Raw genomic sequence first — 21,866 nt, 5'->3', positions numbered from 1 at the left:
GTTTTTGTTTTTAAAAGATGTCTAACAGATGTCTAAAAGACGTGTAAACAAAGTCGTCTTGGCTAAAACAGTTTGGGCTGTCAGTAAAAATCTAATAGACATCTAAGAATAGGCCAAAACTAGACTAGTTATCAAATAAACAGAACTGAATAACTATACATATAAAGTCTGTCTATTTGACAACTAGTCTAGTCTTGCGCTATTCTTGTCTATTAGAATTTTAGTGACAGCCCAAGTTTAGCCTTGTTTTAGCCAAGCTGTCTACGTTCAGATGTCTATTAGACGTCTATTAAACACTGAATTGTTTGCTTGGATGTGTCTTGCTTAATCTTTTCTTTCTTTTTTTTTTCCTGGGCACAAAGTGACTATCATACTTTTTGCTATGATCTACAGAAGAAATATTTGAGAGTAAAAGTAGTTTATATCACAAAATATCTTGTCAGGCATATTTAGAATAAGAATCATTTAAAGACAATGATTAAATTAAAAATGATTCTTTCTCATTTGAGAGTTTTCTTGGCTGTGTTTTGGTTCACTATCTTACTGAAATGTCCGCTCTGGTTTCATCTTCATCATCCTGCTAACGCAGATGTTGGACTGAAGTAGCTAATATTCATATACACTGTTGAAGGGAAGAGGGTTGCTGAAGAACCGCTGAAAGATTTCAGCTGCTGTCTGGGCGTTCACTGCCTTTCTACACCTCCCTTTTTTCATGTGCTCATTGCTTTTCCCTGCGTCATTTCATTTTATTACATATAACTTAATTTATGAACGAATTAGACTGGTTTGGTTTGCATATATGAATTTATTTGGTTATTACCAACATCCAAGGAAAATTTTCAGTCAACAGCACCTTTAGAAATATGTTTCCTGAGATAAATATTGACGTGTTCAATACTTATTTATCCCACTGTATTACAGTATATTTTTCATTCATTACTTTATACATATTATATCCCATTACATCACCCTATATTATATTATATTATATTATATTATATTATATTATATTATATTATATTATATTATATTATATTATATTATATTAATTATGTTATATCAATTATATTATACTACATTAATTATAGTATATTATAATATATTATTTTATGTTAAATAATATTATATTAATTATATTATACTATATTATATTATATAATATTATTACTCATATTATATTATACTATATTAATTGTATTATATTATATTATTACTCATATTATATTATACTATATTAATTATATTATATTATATTATATTATATTATATTATATTATATTATATTATATTATATTATATTATATTATATTATATTATATTATATTATATTAGAAACCTCTACCTAGCATATAAAAACCTCCAACACAAAAACTTCAGAAACATTAAAAAACATCCATCTGACTAACATCATTTGCCAAAAAAGTTGCACTCCAAACCCTATTTTAACTCTCATATTCCACATAGTAGATGTTAAGTGTGTCAGAAAAAAAAAAAAAAACACAGGAGAGTCTTTCTGAATGACCGTACGGTCATAAAGGCACAGATGAAATGGATTTCCTCCTGAACACACAGCGCATTTACTACGGCCTGCAAGCTGTAAACTGGGACGCACATAATTCACTGAAGTGCGCTTTCAATGCGAGTCAACAAGCAGTAACGCAGTATAAAACAGCCAGATAACGAGCCTCGCCGTCTGCGTTTGCCCTCTAATTACAGCTTGTTCAATGTATTCTCTGAAAATAATGCAAGCTATTTACATGAACTTCGCCACCTTTTCTCGTTCGCAGGCACTCAGTCACGCAAACAAAATAGTGCAGGCCTGGAACAGCCATTAAACCCAAGCAGCCGCTCATTTCTTCTTCTCCGAACTGTAACAATGATTTCCACAAATAGACGATGTTAGATTGGCGCTACAGCGAACACCTCCTCCCCAATTATTACTTGACAGCTCGCTAAAATTAGTGGCGTGTTTTAACAGCTCTGCATTAGTTCGTGTACCTGTGTGATGTGATGGCGACGTCCCTGAAAAAAGCATCTCATTTACATAGACACAGCGCAATGCTCATGTATAAGTACAGAAACTCGGGTTTGTGTCCCTAATGGCTCTACTTTTATTTTTTATGTTTTTTAAGTGTGTGTTTAACTTGACTAAAGCAAACAGGAATGAAATGTATAGCAAATGGACTATATAATTTAAATCTCTTTTCCTTTATGCTGGACTGCAGTGAGGTTAAAAAAATACTTTTGCCTCAGATTTTGCCTTTTTGAGAATTTTACCCTATGAAATTACATGAATTATAAAACTTGAAAAATGATTTAAAATCTACTATTAAATCTCATACTGTATATTTTTCAGAAATCTCTAACTTTGCTCAGAGTTTTAAATATATTAGATAACATAATATAATAAAATATATAATATAAGATAATATAATGTAATACAATGTAATATAATATACTAAAATATTATATAATATGATATAATATAATATAATATGATATAATATAATATAATATAATATAATATAATATAATATAATATAATATAATATATTTATAATATCATATAATATAATATAATATAATATAATATAATATAATATAATATAATATAATATAATATAATATAATATAATATATAATATAATATAATATAATATAATATAATATAATATAATATATTTATATATATTATATATATATAATATAATATAATATAATATATTTATATTATATTATATTATATTATATATATAATATATTTCCCAACTTCCCGGCTGGAAGTTGATCCGCTGCGTAAAAACTTGCTGGTTAAGTTGGTGGTTCAAACCGCTGTGGCAACCCCAGATTAATAAAGGGACTAAGCCAACAAGAAAATGAATGAATGAATAATATAATATAATATAATATAATATAATATAATATAATATAATATAATATAATATAATATAATATAATATAATATAATATAATTTGCGATAAGATAATGTAATGTAATATAAATAATAAAATAAAATATAAGACAAAACAAGATAATGAGGTAATGTAATGTAATATAATATCTATAAATATTAACAAATTAATTATAATTTTCAAGATCTTTTTATGAGCAGAACATTAAAAAAAATTAAGTCTAATAATGAAAAAATATTTCTTTTATTTTTATATGTCAAGTCAAACGAAAATGAAAAATATATTAATTAATCTTAGCTAAAATAATTTATGTTTTTATTAATTATTATTAGTTTTAACATAACATGATATAATAAAAATATATATTTTTTTATTCTGTTTTTTTTTATTTAAACTTTTTGTACATCTAGTTTTTGTATCTATGGCCAAGTGTTTGTTTTTGTTAATTAATAGGGAAAGTTATTTAATAGTAAAAATTAATTAAGTAATTTTATTTTCGGCTTAGTCCCTTTACTTACCCTATTGATATAATATAATATAATATAATATAATATAATATAATATAATATAATATAATATAATATAATATAATATAATATAATATAATATAATATAATCATTCAATTTTCTTTTCGGCTTAGTCCCTTTATTAATCAGGGGTTGCCACAGTGGAATGAACCGCCAGTTTATCCAGCACGTTTTACGCAGCGGATGCCCTTCCAGCTGCAACCCAACACAGGAAACACCCACACACTCTTGCAAACACTCACATACTCTAGGGCCAATTTAGTTTACTCAATTTACCTGTACTGCATGTCTTTGCACCCGGAGGAAACCCACACGAACACGGGGAGAACATGAAAACTCCACACAGAAATGCCAACTGAACCAGTAGGGACTTGAACCAGCGACCTTCTTGCCTTCATTAAAAAAAACAATAATTTACATTTTAGAAATAAGAAAGAAAAAAAAAGAATTTCACATAGCAACCACTTATCAACCACCCTAGCAACACTCCGCAACACTCCACAACAAAACCACATTCTAATAACTCTCCACAACAAGCTCTAAAAACAACATCATTCATTCATTCATTCATTCATTCATTCATTAATAATTCATCCAATCATTCATTCACTTTCCCTCAGTTTAGTCCTTTATTTATCAGAATGAACCACCAAAAAACGCAAAATGTATAAATATATTGCTTTTCAAACCCTGTTGAATAACTCTCCGGCTCTGCTTTGAGGAATTTAGCAGCATTCCAGCAGTCAACGATGTGAGTTGATAATGGTGGGCTGGTGATGGTACGGTGGCTCAGAGGGACATCACACCGCCGTCATTCTCTGACAGACACCCGCGCTAATTGTGACAGTTCACTGCTTAGATCACTGTGTGCTCCACTAATTCAATACCCCATGCATCATTTTCTCCATTAGGATATGCAAATCAAGCCAACTCGGAACATCGCCTTCATTGCCTGCTCTGTCCACACCTCTCTCTCTCTCTCACACACACACACACACACACACACACACACACACACATTCACAAGTGATGAGAGCACATCATATGTCAAAGGTACAAGTGAAAGAGAGGAGCTTCAGATTAGGGAAAGAGAGTGTGTGTGTGTGTGTGTGTGTGTGTGTGTGTGTGTGTGTGTGTGTGTGTGTGTGTGTGTGTGTGTGTGCGTGCGTGAATGAATGTAGCATATGTTTGTGTCTTCAGCATATGCGCTGTCGGGGACAGGTTGCTTCATATGCTGAATATTATAAAATAATTGCTGGAATAATCGTTGGAGTCTGTCAAACTCGACAGAAATTAAAGCAACAAGCATAAACTAGAACCTAAAGTTCATTGATAAACTTTGATGTTGGCTTGAGAAAGCCAACGTGACTGCACTAGGACTGGGAATGGCAGTTGGCAGGAAGCACGGCGGCGGTTGCTAAGCGGTTGCTAGGCAGTTGCTAAAATGTTTATGGCATTGTTAGGTGGTTGCTAAGCAGTTGCTAAATGGCAATGCTCTTGTACATGTTTGATCAAATGCTAATACTTAGTAGGCATTTCTATCATATGTTATTGTATTTAGATAATCATTCATAGCATGTAGCGAATCGTTATTAGCACTTGGCTTCCATTATCATTGTTACCATGCATAGTACACAGGAAGTCCCGTTTGCTAGCATGAGTCAAACAAGCCAATGCCCAGGTCCCTACGATGTTCTGATGTAGAGATATTGCTATTTTTAAATGGTTGCTAGGTTATACTGTTTTATTGCTATGGGGACATTTGACAGGTTAGTGATGATACATCAAAGCTTCTTGGCTATATGAGTGATCTAAACCAACCCCGATGTTTCTATGACAGTCTTTATGAGTGTCAAAAACTGGACTTGAACATTATGTATTCCTGGTGTTGGGTTGCGATTTATGTTTATGTAAACATTATGTAAAAATGGCTTGCCGTATTTTTTTGAAAATACAATGCTTATTAAGTGTGAAAGTGATACATGCAAAGATGGCTTGCCATATCAGTAAAAAATATGGAGTTTAAGTCAAAAATGGCTTGCCATATTTTGAGAAAAATAATGCTTAAAAATTATTTATTGGAAAACTTAAAGTCTGATAAACCTTACAGATATAGCAACAAAATCGAATGCATCTAAATACAGCTTTTGGCCAAATTTGGGGCTTGTATAATTTTTTTTATATGCCCGGATTATAAAAGTTTAATGTTTAAAATTTTTTTATTTAAAAAACGATAAGTCTTATAGGCATGAGGAGATATAGCAACAATCTTGAATGCAGAAGGCACATTTTGACCACATTTGGGCCTTGTGGCATGAACGGCCTAGGAGGAGATACGTTTGTTTTCAAGGACAGAGTAGTATAACAGTATGTTGGCTTTTTAAAGCCAACATAATGAAACAAGATTTTCAAGCACCAACAGAAAAAAGCATCACAAATCCTCAAAATACTAATGCTACTAATGTTAATGTCCACACTTTGACACTAACTTTCATGTATTACCAATTAATCAGTGTGTTTTTAATAATTGAAACATAATAAATGTTGGTATATGATCAGAAACTTTTTGATATGTTTAATTAAGTATAGAATAAGTATATCTAACATCTTTAGATAGATATCCTGTATCTGCTATTTACATTTAGATATAAAATATATATAATTAAAATAAATGAATTTAATCCAGTTTGGAATAAGGCTGTAACATAAAAAATGTGGAAAAAGTGAAGCACTATGAATACTTTCCAGATGCACTGTATGCACGCACGCACACACACACACACACACACACACACACACACACACACACACACACACACACACACACACACACACACACACACACACACACGTTTGTTTTTGTGAAAAGTGGGGACATTACATAGGTTTCCATTCATTTTCTACTGTCCAAACCGTATATTTTATTGCTCTCACCCCACCCCACCCTAAACCCAACCATCACAGGAGACTGTGTGCAGCTTTACTCTCTGATTAAACTCATCCTGTGTGATTTATAAGCATTTTGAGAAATGAGGACGTCACCAATGTCCTCATATTTCACCTCCTTTTTGTAATACCTGTGTCATACCCATGTCATTATACAGATTTGTGTCCTGATATGTCACAAAAACACGTACTGTACACACACACACACACATTTTATGTCAAAACTAACTTTTATTTTTAATTAATCTTTGTCCAGCACTAATTCATGTTTTTTTATTGACCACATTAATAAAGAATTTCCTTTTCCTTTCATTCGGGCCCAGTCTGAAATAGGTTTCACAGGTGAATCAAGTCAGTACTTTTTTCTCCAATATTCCCATCATCTTTAGAAGTATCTTTTTATTTTATTCTCTCGAATAATGTGCACCAGCTGTTCACAATGAAGCCAGTGACATGAATTAAGAAAGCAAATAGGTCATTTCTGATTTCATGCAGTCTTTACAGCTGCATTATGTAATTTCTGTGCCACCGACTCTAACACAGCTAACAAGACAGATCTGATATCGTAGCCAAGTCATCACTAAATTAGCAACACTTCGAAAACCAGATCATTCACCCAAGAATTTAAATAGACTCTCCATTTAGTCACCCTCTTTTAAACTCTTATGAGGTTTTGTGATTTTGTTGAACACAAAATAAGACATTTTAAAGAAATTTGGAAACTTTAACTTCGATATAAACAGTTATACAACAGTTAAATCAGTTTCAGTACAAAGTAGTCAGAGAAAACGGCTCTAAATAATTACAACTAAACAAGCCAATCAGAAAGCAGTTTTAGGGTGTACTCACACTAGGGTGATGCCGAGGTGTGATTGTCCACCCTACCTTCTCCCCCGATGGCCCACACTCACATTGCCTTTTACCTTCCGAGCCTGAGCATGCTTAAGTCATTGATAATGCAACTCTTCGGTTAGGAAAATAAGCTCTCTCAATCAGTGCAGTGGACATCGCTTTAGTTATTGTTATGTATTATTTTAAGTATTAATTTAAAACAGCTACACTGTACTCAGGCACCAACTTTATCATTCATTCATTCATTCATTTTATTGTCGGCTTAGTCCCTTTATTAATCCGGGGTCGCCACAGCGGAAACAACCGCCAACTTATCCAGCAAGTTTTTACGCAGCGGATGCCCTTCCAGCCGCAACCCATCTCTGGGAAACACACACATTCACACTCATACACTAAGGACAATTTAGCCTACCCAATTCACCTGTACGCATGTCTTTGTACTGTGGGGGAAACCGGAGCACCCGGAGCAAACCCACGCAAAGGCAGGGAGAACATGCAAACTCCACACAGAAACTCCAACTGAGCCGAGGTTCGAACCAGCGACCTTCTTGCTGTGAGGTGACAGCACTACCTACTGCGCCATTGCCTCGCCTTTAACATTCAACATTATATAATAAAAAATCTGATGGGTATTTTGAGCTAAACTTTACAGACATGTTCTGTAGACACTTTGAATTACATCTTTTAAAAGAGTTCAAATAAATGCCCTTTATAAAAATGACATCACGTCTTCAGTTTCGGGCTCAGGCGCGCTTTGCACTCACACTACAAGCGTATTGCACAAAAGCCCAACCGAACCGCACTCTGGCAAACCTCTTCAAACCGGGCCAAGGTTGGTCGACTGAACCACACCTAGGCCTGATTCGGAGAACTCACCCTTGTCAAATGAACTAGGAAATGCGCCTGGGCACAGTTCAGATAGCATAGTGTGAGTGCACCCTCAGAAACATTTTGAAGTTTGCAAACTATTTCTTTAAACAAATTGGTTAATTTGAATTAACAAAAATATCTATAGACTTTAATAAGTTTATTTATGATCTTGAATTGCATTATAGGATCTTGATCTTTCCTCCAACAACTTCTGATGTTGAAAAGTTTTAAAAAGGGACTTTTATTAACAATTTTAACAGTTTAAAGTGCTCTATTGTCTGGGTTGGTGTTGTATATTATGCTACAAACCCTTGTAATAAACTGCTATTTTACAGGCTTATTCCTCTCTGTGCTATTTATTATCCATTGTATTATTTCAAACTACTAAAATGTCAATAAAAGTCACTTTGTTAAACTGCAGAGTTGAATTTTTAACATCAAAAGTCAACAGAGCAGAGATCAAAATCCAATAATGCAATTCACAATCATAAATAAACCGAAAACACCAGTTAATCACGAAATGCATCAACTGTTAATTAACAGATATTTTTTTATAGCACTTGCCGATTTACGTGTTGAACAGTTCAAACAAACAAAACAATATTTAGACACTTCAGAACATCAATATATGAGTGTTTTGCCTCTTAACGGAACAATAACACCTCCAAATGTCAAACCGCAGATAATAAACGTTAAATAAAGCTGAATTTCTTACCCCGTGTGAAGGATATGTGAGCCAGCCCCAGTCTCCTGATATTTTAGTTGTGTCAAGGAGATTCACTGTAAAATATAAACATAAAAAAAAAATTTACTTAAAATTATTCAAGTCATGCGCATATCTCCAGTATATTCAGTTACTATATATAAGCTGAAAACATTTTGATTGTCTTCTTCAGTGTAAAAAAATAATGAATAAATAAAACAATTCGCTAATTAACATTTTATTATTTTGTGCTTCTATTTTTACATTTATTTATGAATTTGTGAATTGCATTATAGGATCTTGATTTCTGTTCTGTCGATTTTTGATGCTGAAAATTCAGTTTAAGTGACTTTTATTGATAATTAAGTAGTTTGAAACAATAAATTAAGACATAATATAGAGAGAATTAAGTTTGTAAACAGTAAAAGTACTGGCAGTTTATTATTAGGGTTTTACACTGTAATTTACAACAACAATACAACGAATATATCACTTCAAACTATTAAAAGATGTTAATAAAAGTCACTTTTTCAGACTTTTCAAGATCAAAATTTATTGAAGGAAAGATCAAGATCCCATAATACAATTCACAAGAATAGATAAAAATGCAGTGATTAGGAATATATTTTATTTATGGATATATTTTTTATATATATTTTTTATATTTGTTCACTGTAAAATTATGTTCTTTAGCCTCCGGCACCTAGACTGTAGCTCTAGAAGTTTGGAAATGGTCGTGCCCAACTGAGCCTGGTTTCTCTCTAGGTTTTTTCCTTCACTTTCATCAATTGGTGAAGTTTTGTTCCTCACCCCTGGCTTGCTTGGTATGGGCAAAAGAAAGAAAGAAAGAAAGAAAGAAAGAAAGAAAGAAAGAAAGAAAGAAAGAAAGAAAGAAAATTGCACAGTGTGAGCCAGCGTGTTTTTTTAAGTTAAGTTGATAAATTGCTTAATACACACTGTAAAGTTTTAAGTCAGTACAACAACAACAAGAACAAAACATAATCCTTATTTTCTTTCGCTTTTTTTTTTCACTCAACTTTTAAAGACATCTGCTGCACTGACCTAAACATTAGCTGCACTGAACACCGGAGGGCCATGTGCCGACACACAAACCACTACACCATTGGCTCCAACGAGTACTCAACTTTTGAAAACATCAGTTAAACTGGCCTAAAATGTCTGTCCTTTAAAGACAAGAGCCAAAACCATTGCAAATATTCAGCTAAATGTTCAGCTAATGGCTCCTCCATGAGTCTGAAACCTTTTATGGCTCAATCAATATGACAATTTAACCCAGCGTTAAACACTACCAGCTGCTGAATAACAAATACACAGGATGGACAAATTGGTGTTTACTGAAAAATAGTTGCGATTAAAAAATTAGATTTGGCTGGTGCCTGATTATAATGCTGTCACTGACGTCTTCTTTGTGATATAAAAAAAATAATAATTATTATTATTATAAATAATTAAATAATTATTGTTTTTAACATTAATAAAATATGATATAAAATGTAATAGACAGTATATTTGATTGTATTTGTAATAATTTAAATAATTAATAAAAATTTATGAATTTTATACAATCAACAAATAAAATATGAATATTAAAATATTAAAAATGTTCAAATGTATTGCATACTACAGAGAGATTACAGACAGTTTTTAATTAATATAATATAATATAATATAATATAATATAATATAATATAATATTACAAATAATAGTCAAAGATAACAAACAAAACAAACGCAACAAATCAAAATTAAGACTTTGGAGTGGCCTAATCAAAGTACTGACTTGAATCCTATTGAGATGCTGTGGCACAACATTAAAAATATGGTTCATGCTGGAAACTCTCCAATGTAGCTGAATTACATAAATTCTGCAAAGATGAGTGGGCCAAAATTCCTCCACAGCACTGTAACATATTTATTACAAGTTATAACTGTAATAACTGTATCCTGATGAAGCATGTAGAGCCATATTGTTGACCACCAGTCTGCTTTATTGATGACCAGACACACTGTTTTCAGAGTACAAATCAAGGTCACCAAGGAACAAGCTTTTTTTCTTTCTTTTTTTATTTCCCCGTGACTGTATCCGAAGACCAAATCACGCTAGATTTGACCCTAGTAAACTACATGCTACTCGTCTCCTCCATTTGGGAGTGTGATTAGGGATTTGCATGACACCTGACGAGGGAAGATGTGACAGATGTGTGTGGAAACGCTCACCTGACCCACTTTTACCCACCCTGTAAGCCCAGAGACCCTGAATCCATGCTTTACATTCAACACACCCGACTAGTTGGAAATGGGTAAACAAGGAGTCACCTTCAATTTGAAGAAATGCCAGTTGCCAGCTGGACGCGTGTCGGGCAGAGCACTAACAGATAACACAAAACATCTCCAGCGTCCCACAGGAACCACAGAGCAACACATTACCTTTAAATCACACGCGTCACACTTAGACATGACTTGTCAGCATTTGTGGCTGGACAGAAATCGGAATCGTTGGTTTATGACTCAAATGAGCGATAGATTGACCTTTTTGTTTGTTTGTTTCGTTATGAATGTTGAATGATTGAACAAATATTAATCTTATTTAAATAGTAATAACTGAACAAATACTTTACATTTCTTAAAATTTATTTGTTTTATTAAGTTATTTAAAATATTTTTCATTTTCTAAATTTGTTCTCTTATTTTCTTTAATTTGAATGAATTTATTTATTAATTTACTTTTTTTTTATTATTTCCATAAAATTTTTATTTTCTTTATTTTTAATTTAATTTAATTTAATTTAAGGATTTTATAATATTTACAAAAATATTTACTTTATTTTTTCTTTTATATTATTTAAATGAATGAATGAATTTATTTATTTATGATATTTAAAAATGAACATACTTTATTTTTTTATATTATATTAATGGATGAATAATTGAAAGAATTAATGTATTTATTTATTTATTTATTTATTATTTATGATATTTAAAAAAGTATTTTCTTAATTTTTATATTAATTAAATTAACAAATGAATGAGTGAATTAATGAATAAACAAACTAATAAATTTATTTAGTTAGTTAGTTATGATATTTAAAAAAGAATTGTCTTTATTTTTTCTTTTTATATTAAGTAAATGAATGAATGTATTTGTTTTCTATTTAGTTATTTATATTTAAAAATCTATTTTCTTTTTTTATTTTATATTAATCAAATGAATGAATGAATGAATGAATGAATGAATGTATTTATTTAGTTATTTATGATATTTAAAAATGTATTTTCTTTATTTTTTCTTTTTATATTATTTAAATGGATGAATGAATGAATTTATTTATTTATTTATGATATTTAAAAATAAATGTTCTTCATTCTTTATATTATATAAATGGATGAATGAATAAAACAATGAATGTATTTATTTATCATTTATATTTAAAAATATTTTCTTAATTTTTTTATAATAATTTAATGACCAAATGAATGAGTGAATTAATGAATAAATAAATATTTTTTTATTTATTTAGTTATTTATGGTATTTAAAAATTTATTTTCTTTATTTTTTTTCTTTTTATATTAATTAAATGAATGAATGAATGTTTTTTTTCTTTAGTTATGATATTTAAAAATGTATTTTCTTTATTGTATTGTATTGTATTTCATGTATTATATGTGTATTTTAAGATAATTCAATGCACTTTGAATTGTAATATGAAGTGTATAGTAATAATTCATTTAATGCTGCAATTTCATGATGTTTTCAACTTATTAACTTGTTAATAGTCAAAGACTATTAAACAAAATGTAACTATTAGTCAAGATTTTGGAGTAGAATCAGGTCAGGACTTTGACTAGGCTAATTAAGATGCTGTGTCATGACATTTAAATGCTTGAAAACCCTTCAATGTGGCTGAATTACAACTATTCTACAAAGATGAGTGGGTCAATATTCCTCCACAGCGCTGTATATAATATAATATACTATAATATAATATAATATAATATAATATAATATAATATAATATAATAAAATATAATATAATATAATATAATATAATATAATATAATATAATATAGCCACTGATCTACCATGCCGCCCCCCCACTGTGCCAACCTGTGCAAATATTAGTCAAAGAAAACAAACAAAACAAATGTAACAAATCAATATGAAGACTTTGGAGTGGCCTAGTCAAAGTCCTGACCTAAATCCAATTGAGATGCTGTGGCATGACCTTTTAAAGGCAGTTCATACTTGAAAACCCTCCAATGTGGCTGAATTACAACAATTCTACAAAGATAAGTCGGCCAAAATTCCTCCACAGCGCTGTAACAGACTCATTACAAGATATCGAAAACACTTAATTGCATTTGCTGTTGCTAAGGGTGGACCAAGCAGTTATTACTGTAAGTTTGGGAGGCTTACACTTTTTCACACCGGACTATGTAGTTTTGTATTTTGCTTTCCCTTAATAATAAAAACCGTCATTTAAAAACTCCATGAGGTTTACTTGTGTTACCTTTGACTAATATTTAAATCAGTTTGATGATCTGAAATATTAAAAGTGTGACAAACATGCACAAAAAAAAAAAGAAGAAGAAGAACTCAGGGGGCAAAGACTTTTTAACACCATCGTAAATCAGGTCTCAAGTGAGCTCCGCTCTATCTTTGTTATTTTTCATGTAAAAGCAGTGCAGTCCTCCAGAGAAGCTCTCTCATTCTGCTCATTAACAGGCTGTCCGTGGCATTTTTGTCATTATTTTAAATGTCATCACTTTGGTTAATTTTGTACTTGGAGAACTTTTTTTTTTTTTTAGCTGGCTCTGATCTCTCCTTCTTGCAGGGAGCACGTGTTGTAATCAGCGGCATTAGTGCACTTGGTGATTGGACTTTAATTTGGAAAGGCTGTTTCTGATGAGAGCAGTGGGTCAGAAAGGAGGAACAGATGGCCTCTATCTCTCTCTTGCTCTCTCCTCTTCTTTCCTTCCAACTCTTTGGCTTCTTTCTAAAAGCGAGTGTTACGGTGTAACTAACTTAAAGCAGCCCCCTGCTCATACACCTGTCACTTTTAAATTTTGGGGGCATTTGGCTATTTAGAAGTTCATTCATTGATTTTTCTTAGGCTTATTCTCGATTTCAAAGGCTGCCACAGTGGAATGAACCGCCAACTATTCCAGCATATGTTTTCCGCAGTGGATGCCCATCGAGCTGCTACCCAATACTGGGAAACAACCATACGCACACATACACTACAGACAATTTAGCATACCCAATTTACCTGTACCTCATGTCTTTGGACTTGTGGGGGAAGCCGGAGCACCCGGAGGAAACCCACACAAACATGGAGAGAACATTTTTTTTTTTTTTTCAATTACGTTTATTTTTAAGGAAGGGTCTAAAAAATCTTTTAAGAGCTTCTTTCAACAAACTAACAATTACAACTTTAAATATTAGTCAAAGATAACAAACAAAATAAACATAAAACAAAATGAACACTGATGTGGCTTAGTCAAAGTATAATAATAATAAACCCATTATTTCTTTATTTTTAAAAATATTTTTATCACATTTTTACCTTACACTAATAGATATGGACTTTAATAAAACAGAGGGAAAAAACAAATAAGAAAGAAAAGGACAAAAATAAAATAAATTAAATTAACTAAAAATAAAATAAAATAAAATAAAATAAAATAAAATAAAATAAAATTAAATAAAATTAAATTAAATAAAATTAAATTAAATTAAATTAAATTAAATAGTAGTCCATTGTTGGGTCAAAAATATGGGCCAGTCCATCTTTGGGTTAAAAATAACGTTTTTTTTTTTTTTTTTTTTTTTTTTTAACCAATCTAAGTTGTAAAAAGTGCTATAGAATTAAAAATGAACTTAATAAAATTGAATTCACTGCTGTGTTATCATATCCCATTATTTCTTTATTTTTTTTAATATTTTTATCGCATTTTTACTTTACACTTATAAATGTGGACCTCAAAAATACAGAGAAAAAATTAAATAAAATAAAACAAAATAAAGAAAGATAAACTGAAATAAAACAAAACAATTAATAAATGAAGCTAAACTGGGGTGGCGTGTGGTTCAGTGGTTTGCACTGTCGCCTCACAGCAGGAAGGTCACTGGCTCTAGTCCCGGCTGGGCCAGTTTGCATTTCTGTGTGGAGTTTGCATGTTCTTCCTGTGTTGGCACAGTCCAAAGACATGCACTAAAGGTAAATTGAATAAATCAAAATTGGCCGTAGTGTATGGTGTGTTCATTTTCTCAATTGAACTTAACATTTTTGTAACCCAGCGGTTGGGTTTGGTCTTATTTAACCCAACATCAAGTAACAACAACCCAGCATTTTCAGTGTTGTCAGTATGTGTTCAACATTGTGAAAATCACAGCATTTATTTTTCAATCTGCCCGTCATAATAAGCATTTGTATTTTTCTCCAAAGCAGTCAGTTTAGTCAAGTCATTTTCCTCCCTGACAGATTTATCACAGCAAATATTCCTCAAGTGATTTCTGTGTTTCAGCAAAACTAATCTCTACCTTTTACACTCTCTTTCTGCAGCCAATTTCATGACACAATTACACATGGAGATCCTGTCAGACATGACGAATGCCTTTCCTCAACACAACAGAATTAAGCGAACACCTTTTAAAACTATTTCTAATCTTTCGCCCCTTCAAAAAATGTCATTTTAAAGAGTCGATCAATCAAAAGCAGAAAAGTCAGTGGCCTGTGGTGAAATAAGTTTACAGTTGCGCACAATCACAAACACTACTTTTTATTTTATAATTCCACTTTTACTTTAAGTTAAGTGTTCTCTGTTTGGGCTTGGCTGTTTTTTTATTTTTTGCTGTTTGTTTTTTCAGGTGGAAGTGTTTATTATGCGTGAGGATTGATGGAGGAAAACTGATGAGGAAAAGATGACAGTTTGTTAAACATTTGTTAAACACAAAGTCTGACACTGGAAAAAATACACACTTAACAGCAGTACATGACAATTCAACAGTGCTTTAGGGGCTAAAAGTCATCAGTTGACTTTGGTATCAAAGACAAATGATATTTTTCAATTTACAAAATTAAATTAAATTAAATTAAATTAAATTAAATTAAATTAAATTAAATTAAATTAAATTAAATTAAATTAAATTAAATTAAATTAAATTAAAATGCATGTCATTGATAAATTATTAAAATAGAAATGTCATTGATTAAAATTAAATTACTGGAATGACTGGAAAAAATACACACTTAACAGCAGTACATGACAATTCAACAGTGCTTTAGGGGCTAAAAGTCATCAGTTGACTTTGGTATCAAAGACAAATGATATTTTTCAATTTACAAAATGAAATGAAATGAAATGAAATGAAATGAAATGAAATGAAATGAAATGAAATTAAATTAATTAAATTAAAATGCATGTCATTGATAAATTATTAAAATAGAAATGTCATTGATTAAAATTAAATTACTAAATTAAATTAAACTGATTAGTAACACATTCTAGATTTTTTGGGGATTATAATTAAAAAATAAAATAAAACAAAAAATAAATGTAAATATTAGTCAAAGATCCTAAACAAAATTAACATTATAAAACAAAATGAAAACTTTAATGTGGCCTGGTCAAAGCCCTGACCTGAATCAAATTGAGATGGATTACTAGCTGCCTTGGATGGATGGATTGTTGGATGGATGAATAGATGGATGGATGGATGGATGGATGGATGGATGGATGAATGAATGGATAGATGGATGGACGAACAGACGGACGGACGGACAGACGGATAGATGGATGGATGGATGGATGGATGGATGGATGGATGGATGACTGAATAAATGAATGTTTGGATGGATGGATCGATGGAGGGTTGGTTGGTAAGATGGATGGATTAATAGATGGATGGATGGAAAGATGATGGATAAACAGATGGATGGTTGCTTGATTGGTAAGATGGGTGGTTGGTTGGATGTATGGATAGACAGATGTATGGATGAATGGATGGATGGATGGATGGATGATTGATTGATTGAATGGATGAATGTTTGGATGGAAGGTTAGATAAATGGTTGGTTGGTTGTTTGGTTAGTTAGTAAGATGAATGGATGGATAGATGGATGGATGGATGGATGGATGGATGGATGAATGGATAGATAGATGGATAAACAGACGGATGGATGAATGGATGGATGGATGGATGGATGGATGGATTTATAGATGGATTTATGGATGGATGGATGGATGGTTGGTAAGATGGATGGATGAATGATGGATAATCAGATGAATGAATGAATGAATGAATGAATGAATGAATGAATGAATGAATGAATGAATGAATTGCGAATTTATGCAGAATGATTTTGAGAGTATCGAATTAAAATTTTTATATATGAAATAAAAAATGCAAATCCATCTAGATGCACTCATTTGGCAAACAAAGTAAGTTTAATGCATATCAACTTAAAGGCTGAAAATATTACTTTACAAACTGTATTGTAAATAAATTAAACAAACACTTTTCTATTAGTCAATCATATTACTGAAATTAATAAAAAATGGAATAAATATAAATTTACACACATGTACACAAGTAAATAGATAACTTTACTCAGGGATGAGTTACAAAACTGCAGAAATCTGCCGATTTCTGTGCATGCAGATACTGTGTGGGCCTAAAAGGTCACAAATTAAATAAGACTGATTAGGAATTAGGAATTTTTGGGTAAAACTGTTTCTTAAGTTTATAATTAAATAATAATAATTAAATAATTGTTTTTATAAAAATAATAGAGATAAATAAATAAATAAATAAATAATTAAATAAATAAATAAATAAATAAAAATGTTGTATTAATTGAGAAACACTGTGTAATAAGTAGGCCCCCACACAGAATCCACACACAAAGAATTCAGCAGATTTTTAACCCATCATTGATTCTGTTTATTTACTTGTATAAATGTGTGTAAATTTATATTTATTCAGATTTTCAAATAATTTCAGCATAATTTTTGACGAATATGAAAATGTTCATCCGATTTATTTACAATACAGTTTGTAAAGTAATATTTTCTGTCTTTTAGTAGAGACGTTATGAGAGACTTGCTTTGTTAACCAAATAAATTTGATCTAATTGGATTTGCATTGTAAACATTAAATAAAGGTTAAAAAGCTATTATTTTTATGTAACATTAGGTTTTTAGTTACGATACTCATAAAATCATTCCACATAAATCTGCAGATTTTTAACAAAATTCTCCACAGAAAGAGCAAAAAATAAATAAATAAATGTCCAGAGTAATAAGTAGCACATCACACAAGACAGATTAGGAACGCATTCTAAAAATAATAAATAAATAAATAAACAAAATGAATGAAATAATTAGAGTGATTAGAGACAAACCATTGTGGTATAAACAATGTGATTGTTTTGAAAATTAAATAAAAAAATTATTAATAGAGAAACACAAGTAATGAGTCACTAGTAGAAATAAAATAAAACAAAATAATAAAAGTGATGAGAAAAGTAAATTGTTGGTTAAAAATAAGTTTGAAAAAATACGATAAATAAATAAAAATATAATATAATAAATAAAAATATAACACAACTCTGCTATAAAATTGATAAACTGATCAAATAACTTTAAATTAAATAAGAAATGTTTTATTAATTAACACTTAAATATAAGTAATTTTTACTATTATTATTTTTATTAGTTTTATTAATAAATATTTGCTATTATTAAGTAATATGTCACTGATAAAAAAATAAAAATGTTAATAAATAATCCTGTATCAAACACTGCAGAAACTACTCAGCCAACAGCCTCAGAGAGATTAAACATAATGCAGTTTGGGCTAAAAATGTAAAGCTTCTCCTAATGAGACTGGAATATGCATGCCATCCTGATGGGAATAGCAACATAATGTTTTTCATTAGCACGGAATGTATTTTTAATGAACAGACGTGTGAAATATGCAAACGGGGGAGGAATCTACAAGAGAATTAAATATATACCTGTGTTTGTTTGTTTGTTTGTTTGTTTACTTCTGCATTGTAATTATACAAAGCATATTTTCAAGCGCTCCGAGCCAAGTGTTACATTTATTAATGCTGGGTTTTTACAGCACTGCTCTCTAATAAAGTTTTGAACAATACTATAATGTTATACCTTAGCATTCAAATTTTAGCCAAAGCCATTGAATGCAAATTAGCACCTGATTATCTTTAAAAAAGTCTGAATGAAGACCATGATAGACAAAGGCCAGTGGGTAAATTTGGCCAGGATGCCGGGGTTAAACAGCCTACTTTTTTTGAAGGACATCCTGGGATTTTAAACGAGCACAGAGAGTCAGGACGTCAGTTTAGCATCTCATCCAAAAGACAGGGCTCACTGAGCAGTATAGAGTCACCTTCACTATACTGGGGCACACAGATCACAGGTTGAGCCCCCCCTTCTGGCCCCACTAACACCCCTTATGGCAGCAATCTAGCTTTCCCATGTGGTCTCCAATCCTGGTACTGACCAGGCACAGCCCTGCTTAGCTTCAGTGGGCAACCATGTGAGAGTTGCAGAGAGCTAGCTTCCGGCAAATAATAATAATAATAATAATAATAATAATAATAATAATAATAATAATAATAATAATAATAATAATAATAATAATAATAATAATAATAATTCACTGCAAAATATGCTTTTCCAAGACTTTTTTTTGTCTTATTTCATTATTTCTAGACAAGTAAAAAAAATATTGTCTTGTTTTCAGTAATAAGTAGTCAAAGTCGAGTTTTCCTTTAACAAGTCAAATAATCTACAGGGGAAGGAAAATATTTTTGTTCATTCATTTTCTGTCAGCTTAGTCCCTTTGTTCATCAGGGGTCACCACAGCGGAATGAACCGCCAACTTATCCAGAATATGTTTTTTTTTATTTATTTTTGTTTATTTTTTATTATCCAGAGGATGTCCTTCACTTGGAAACATCCACACTCATTCACACACATACACTAAGGACAATTCAGCTTACAGTTCACCTATAGCACGTTTTTGGACTTGTGGGGGAAACCGGAGCACCCAAAGGAAATCCACACCAACACAGGGAGAACATGCAAACTCCACACAGAAACGCCAACTGACTCAGCCACTGCTCAAACCAGCAACCTACCCACTGTGCCACCAGATTTTTAACCAACAATGCATTATTTTATTTTGTTTTATTTTAGCTTTTACTTTTGTTTATTTTTTATTCAGTTTATTTGTATTTATTTTATTTTATTTTACTTGTATTTTATTTAACTTTATTTGTATTTATTTCATTTTAGTTTTGTTTATTTTTTGTTATTTATTTATATTTCATTGTATTTTTACTTTTGTTTATTTTTATTTATTTCAGCTTTATTTATTCTATTTAACTTTATTTGTATTTATTTTATTTTTTTTATTTGGAATTTTTTATTTTTGGAGATATTTGGATGCCTAAAATTAAGATAAAAACTAGTGAGTAAATATTTTTTGCAGTGACTTGTTTTGTAATTATACCTATTAAAGTAACCCTATATTTGCTGCCAATGTCAATACCATAACACTACCATATACTAAACTTTAAGAAAATCTTAAGTAACAACCAAAAATTGGGATTCTCAAATACTGTACAGTTAAAGTCAGAATTATTGGCCCCCTTTTAATTTGTTTTTCTTTTTTTTTTCTTTTTAATTTTTCCTAAATTATGTTTATCAGAGCAATGACATTTTTACAGTATGTCTGATAATATTTTTTCTTCAGGAGAAAGTCTTATTTGTTTTATTTTGGCTAGAATAATTGCATTTTTTTATTTTTTAAACACCATTTTAAGGACAAAATTATTAGTCTCTTTTTTTCGATAGTCTACAGAACAAACCATCATTATACAATAACTTACCTAATTACCCTAACCTGCCTAGTTAACCTAATTAACCTAGTTAAGCCTTTAATGTTACTTTAAGCTGTATAGAAGTGTCTTGAAAAATATGTAGTCAAATATTATTTACTGTCATCATGGCAGAGATAAAATAAATCAGTTATTAGAAATGAGTTACTAAAACTATTATATGGGGGGGGGCTAATAATTCTGACTTCAACTGTAAAAGTGATTGAATGAATAGTATAGTTTCACTTTATCTGATTTCTTCTTTCTATTGCAATCCATTTCTTTATCAGGAATGAGCCGACTTTCAAACTATCTCTCACTCAGTATCTTCTGTTTTTGTTCCAGATGGAGCTTCAACAGATGCAGTTTTGCAAAGTACTGATAAAGGCTTTTCCATGACTTTTGATAGGCAGGACATCCATATGGCTTCTGCTCTGATATTGTATGAACAGATCTTACGCTCACGCATGCACGCACACACACACTCACGACAACAAAAATACAGAGTGTACTTTAATGCTTTCTTGGAAAATATCACTGTTTGTTCCTTTATAAATGTCCATGATTAGACTGCAGAGAAACAGCGATTATTCTGTTCTGGGCACACTGCATTAAATTATTTACAGTGTGAATATTTTTACTGAATTTGTAATATTTTCATAACTGAAAAAAGATAGGTCACTAATGAATACATAAATAAATGAAATAACTAAATAAAATAAATCACAGTCTATATAAAACAAAGAAATTAAAGGAAATAATTATAACCAATCAATAAATAAATGAAATTAAATAAATCACAGTTTCTATAAACATTTCAATAAATAAATAACAAATCACAGTCTATGGAAAATAAAGAAAGAAAGAAAATAAACCACAATCTATAAATAAAAAATAAATGAGATAAGTAAATAAAAAATCACAGTCCATATAAAATAAAATAAATAAATAAATAAATAAATAAAACAAATCACAGTGTCTATAAAAATTAAAATAATGAATAAAATAAAAGCAAATCACAATCTATTTAATAAATAAATAAATACATGAGATAAGTAAATACAATAAATCATAGTCTACATAAAATTTATTAATTAATGGATCACAATCTATTTAATAAATA

At 30.5% G+C, this 21,866-nt stretch overlaps 1 protein-coding gene across 11 annotated transcripts in view; it reads right to left on the bottom strand.

Moving 5' to 3' along the window:
- The window catches only part of epha8 (eph receptor A8), a 266,646-nt gene that overhangs the window by 106,441 nt on the left and 138,339 nt on the right, over nt 1–21,866 (bottom strand). For all 11 annotated transcript variants that reach the window (XM_073917077.1, XM_073917081.1, XM_073917076.1 and 8 more), the window contains one exon: nt 8,825–8,889. In XM_073917077.1, the coding sequence (XP_073773178.1) occupies nt 8,825–8,889 (65 nt within the window). The remainder of the gene's footprint in view (nt 1–8,824; nt 8,890–21,866) is intronic.

This window comes from Danio rerio, chromosome 11 (assembly GCF_049306965.1).
Source record: "Danio rerio strain Tuebingen ecotype United States chromosome 11, GRCz12tu, whole genome shotgun sequence".
NCBI classification, from domain to species: domain Eukaryota; kingdom Metazoa; phylum Chordata; class Actinopteri; order Cypriniformes; family Danionidae; genus Danio; species Danio rerio.
The sequence above is the reverse complement of the archived record's forward strand: the minus strand, read 5'-3'. Positions and strand labels throughout refer to the sequence as shown.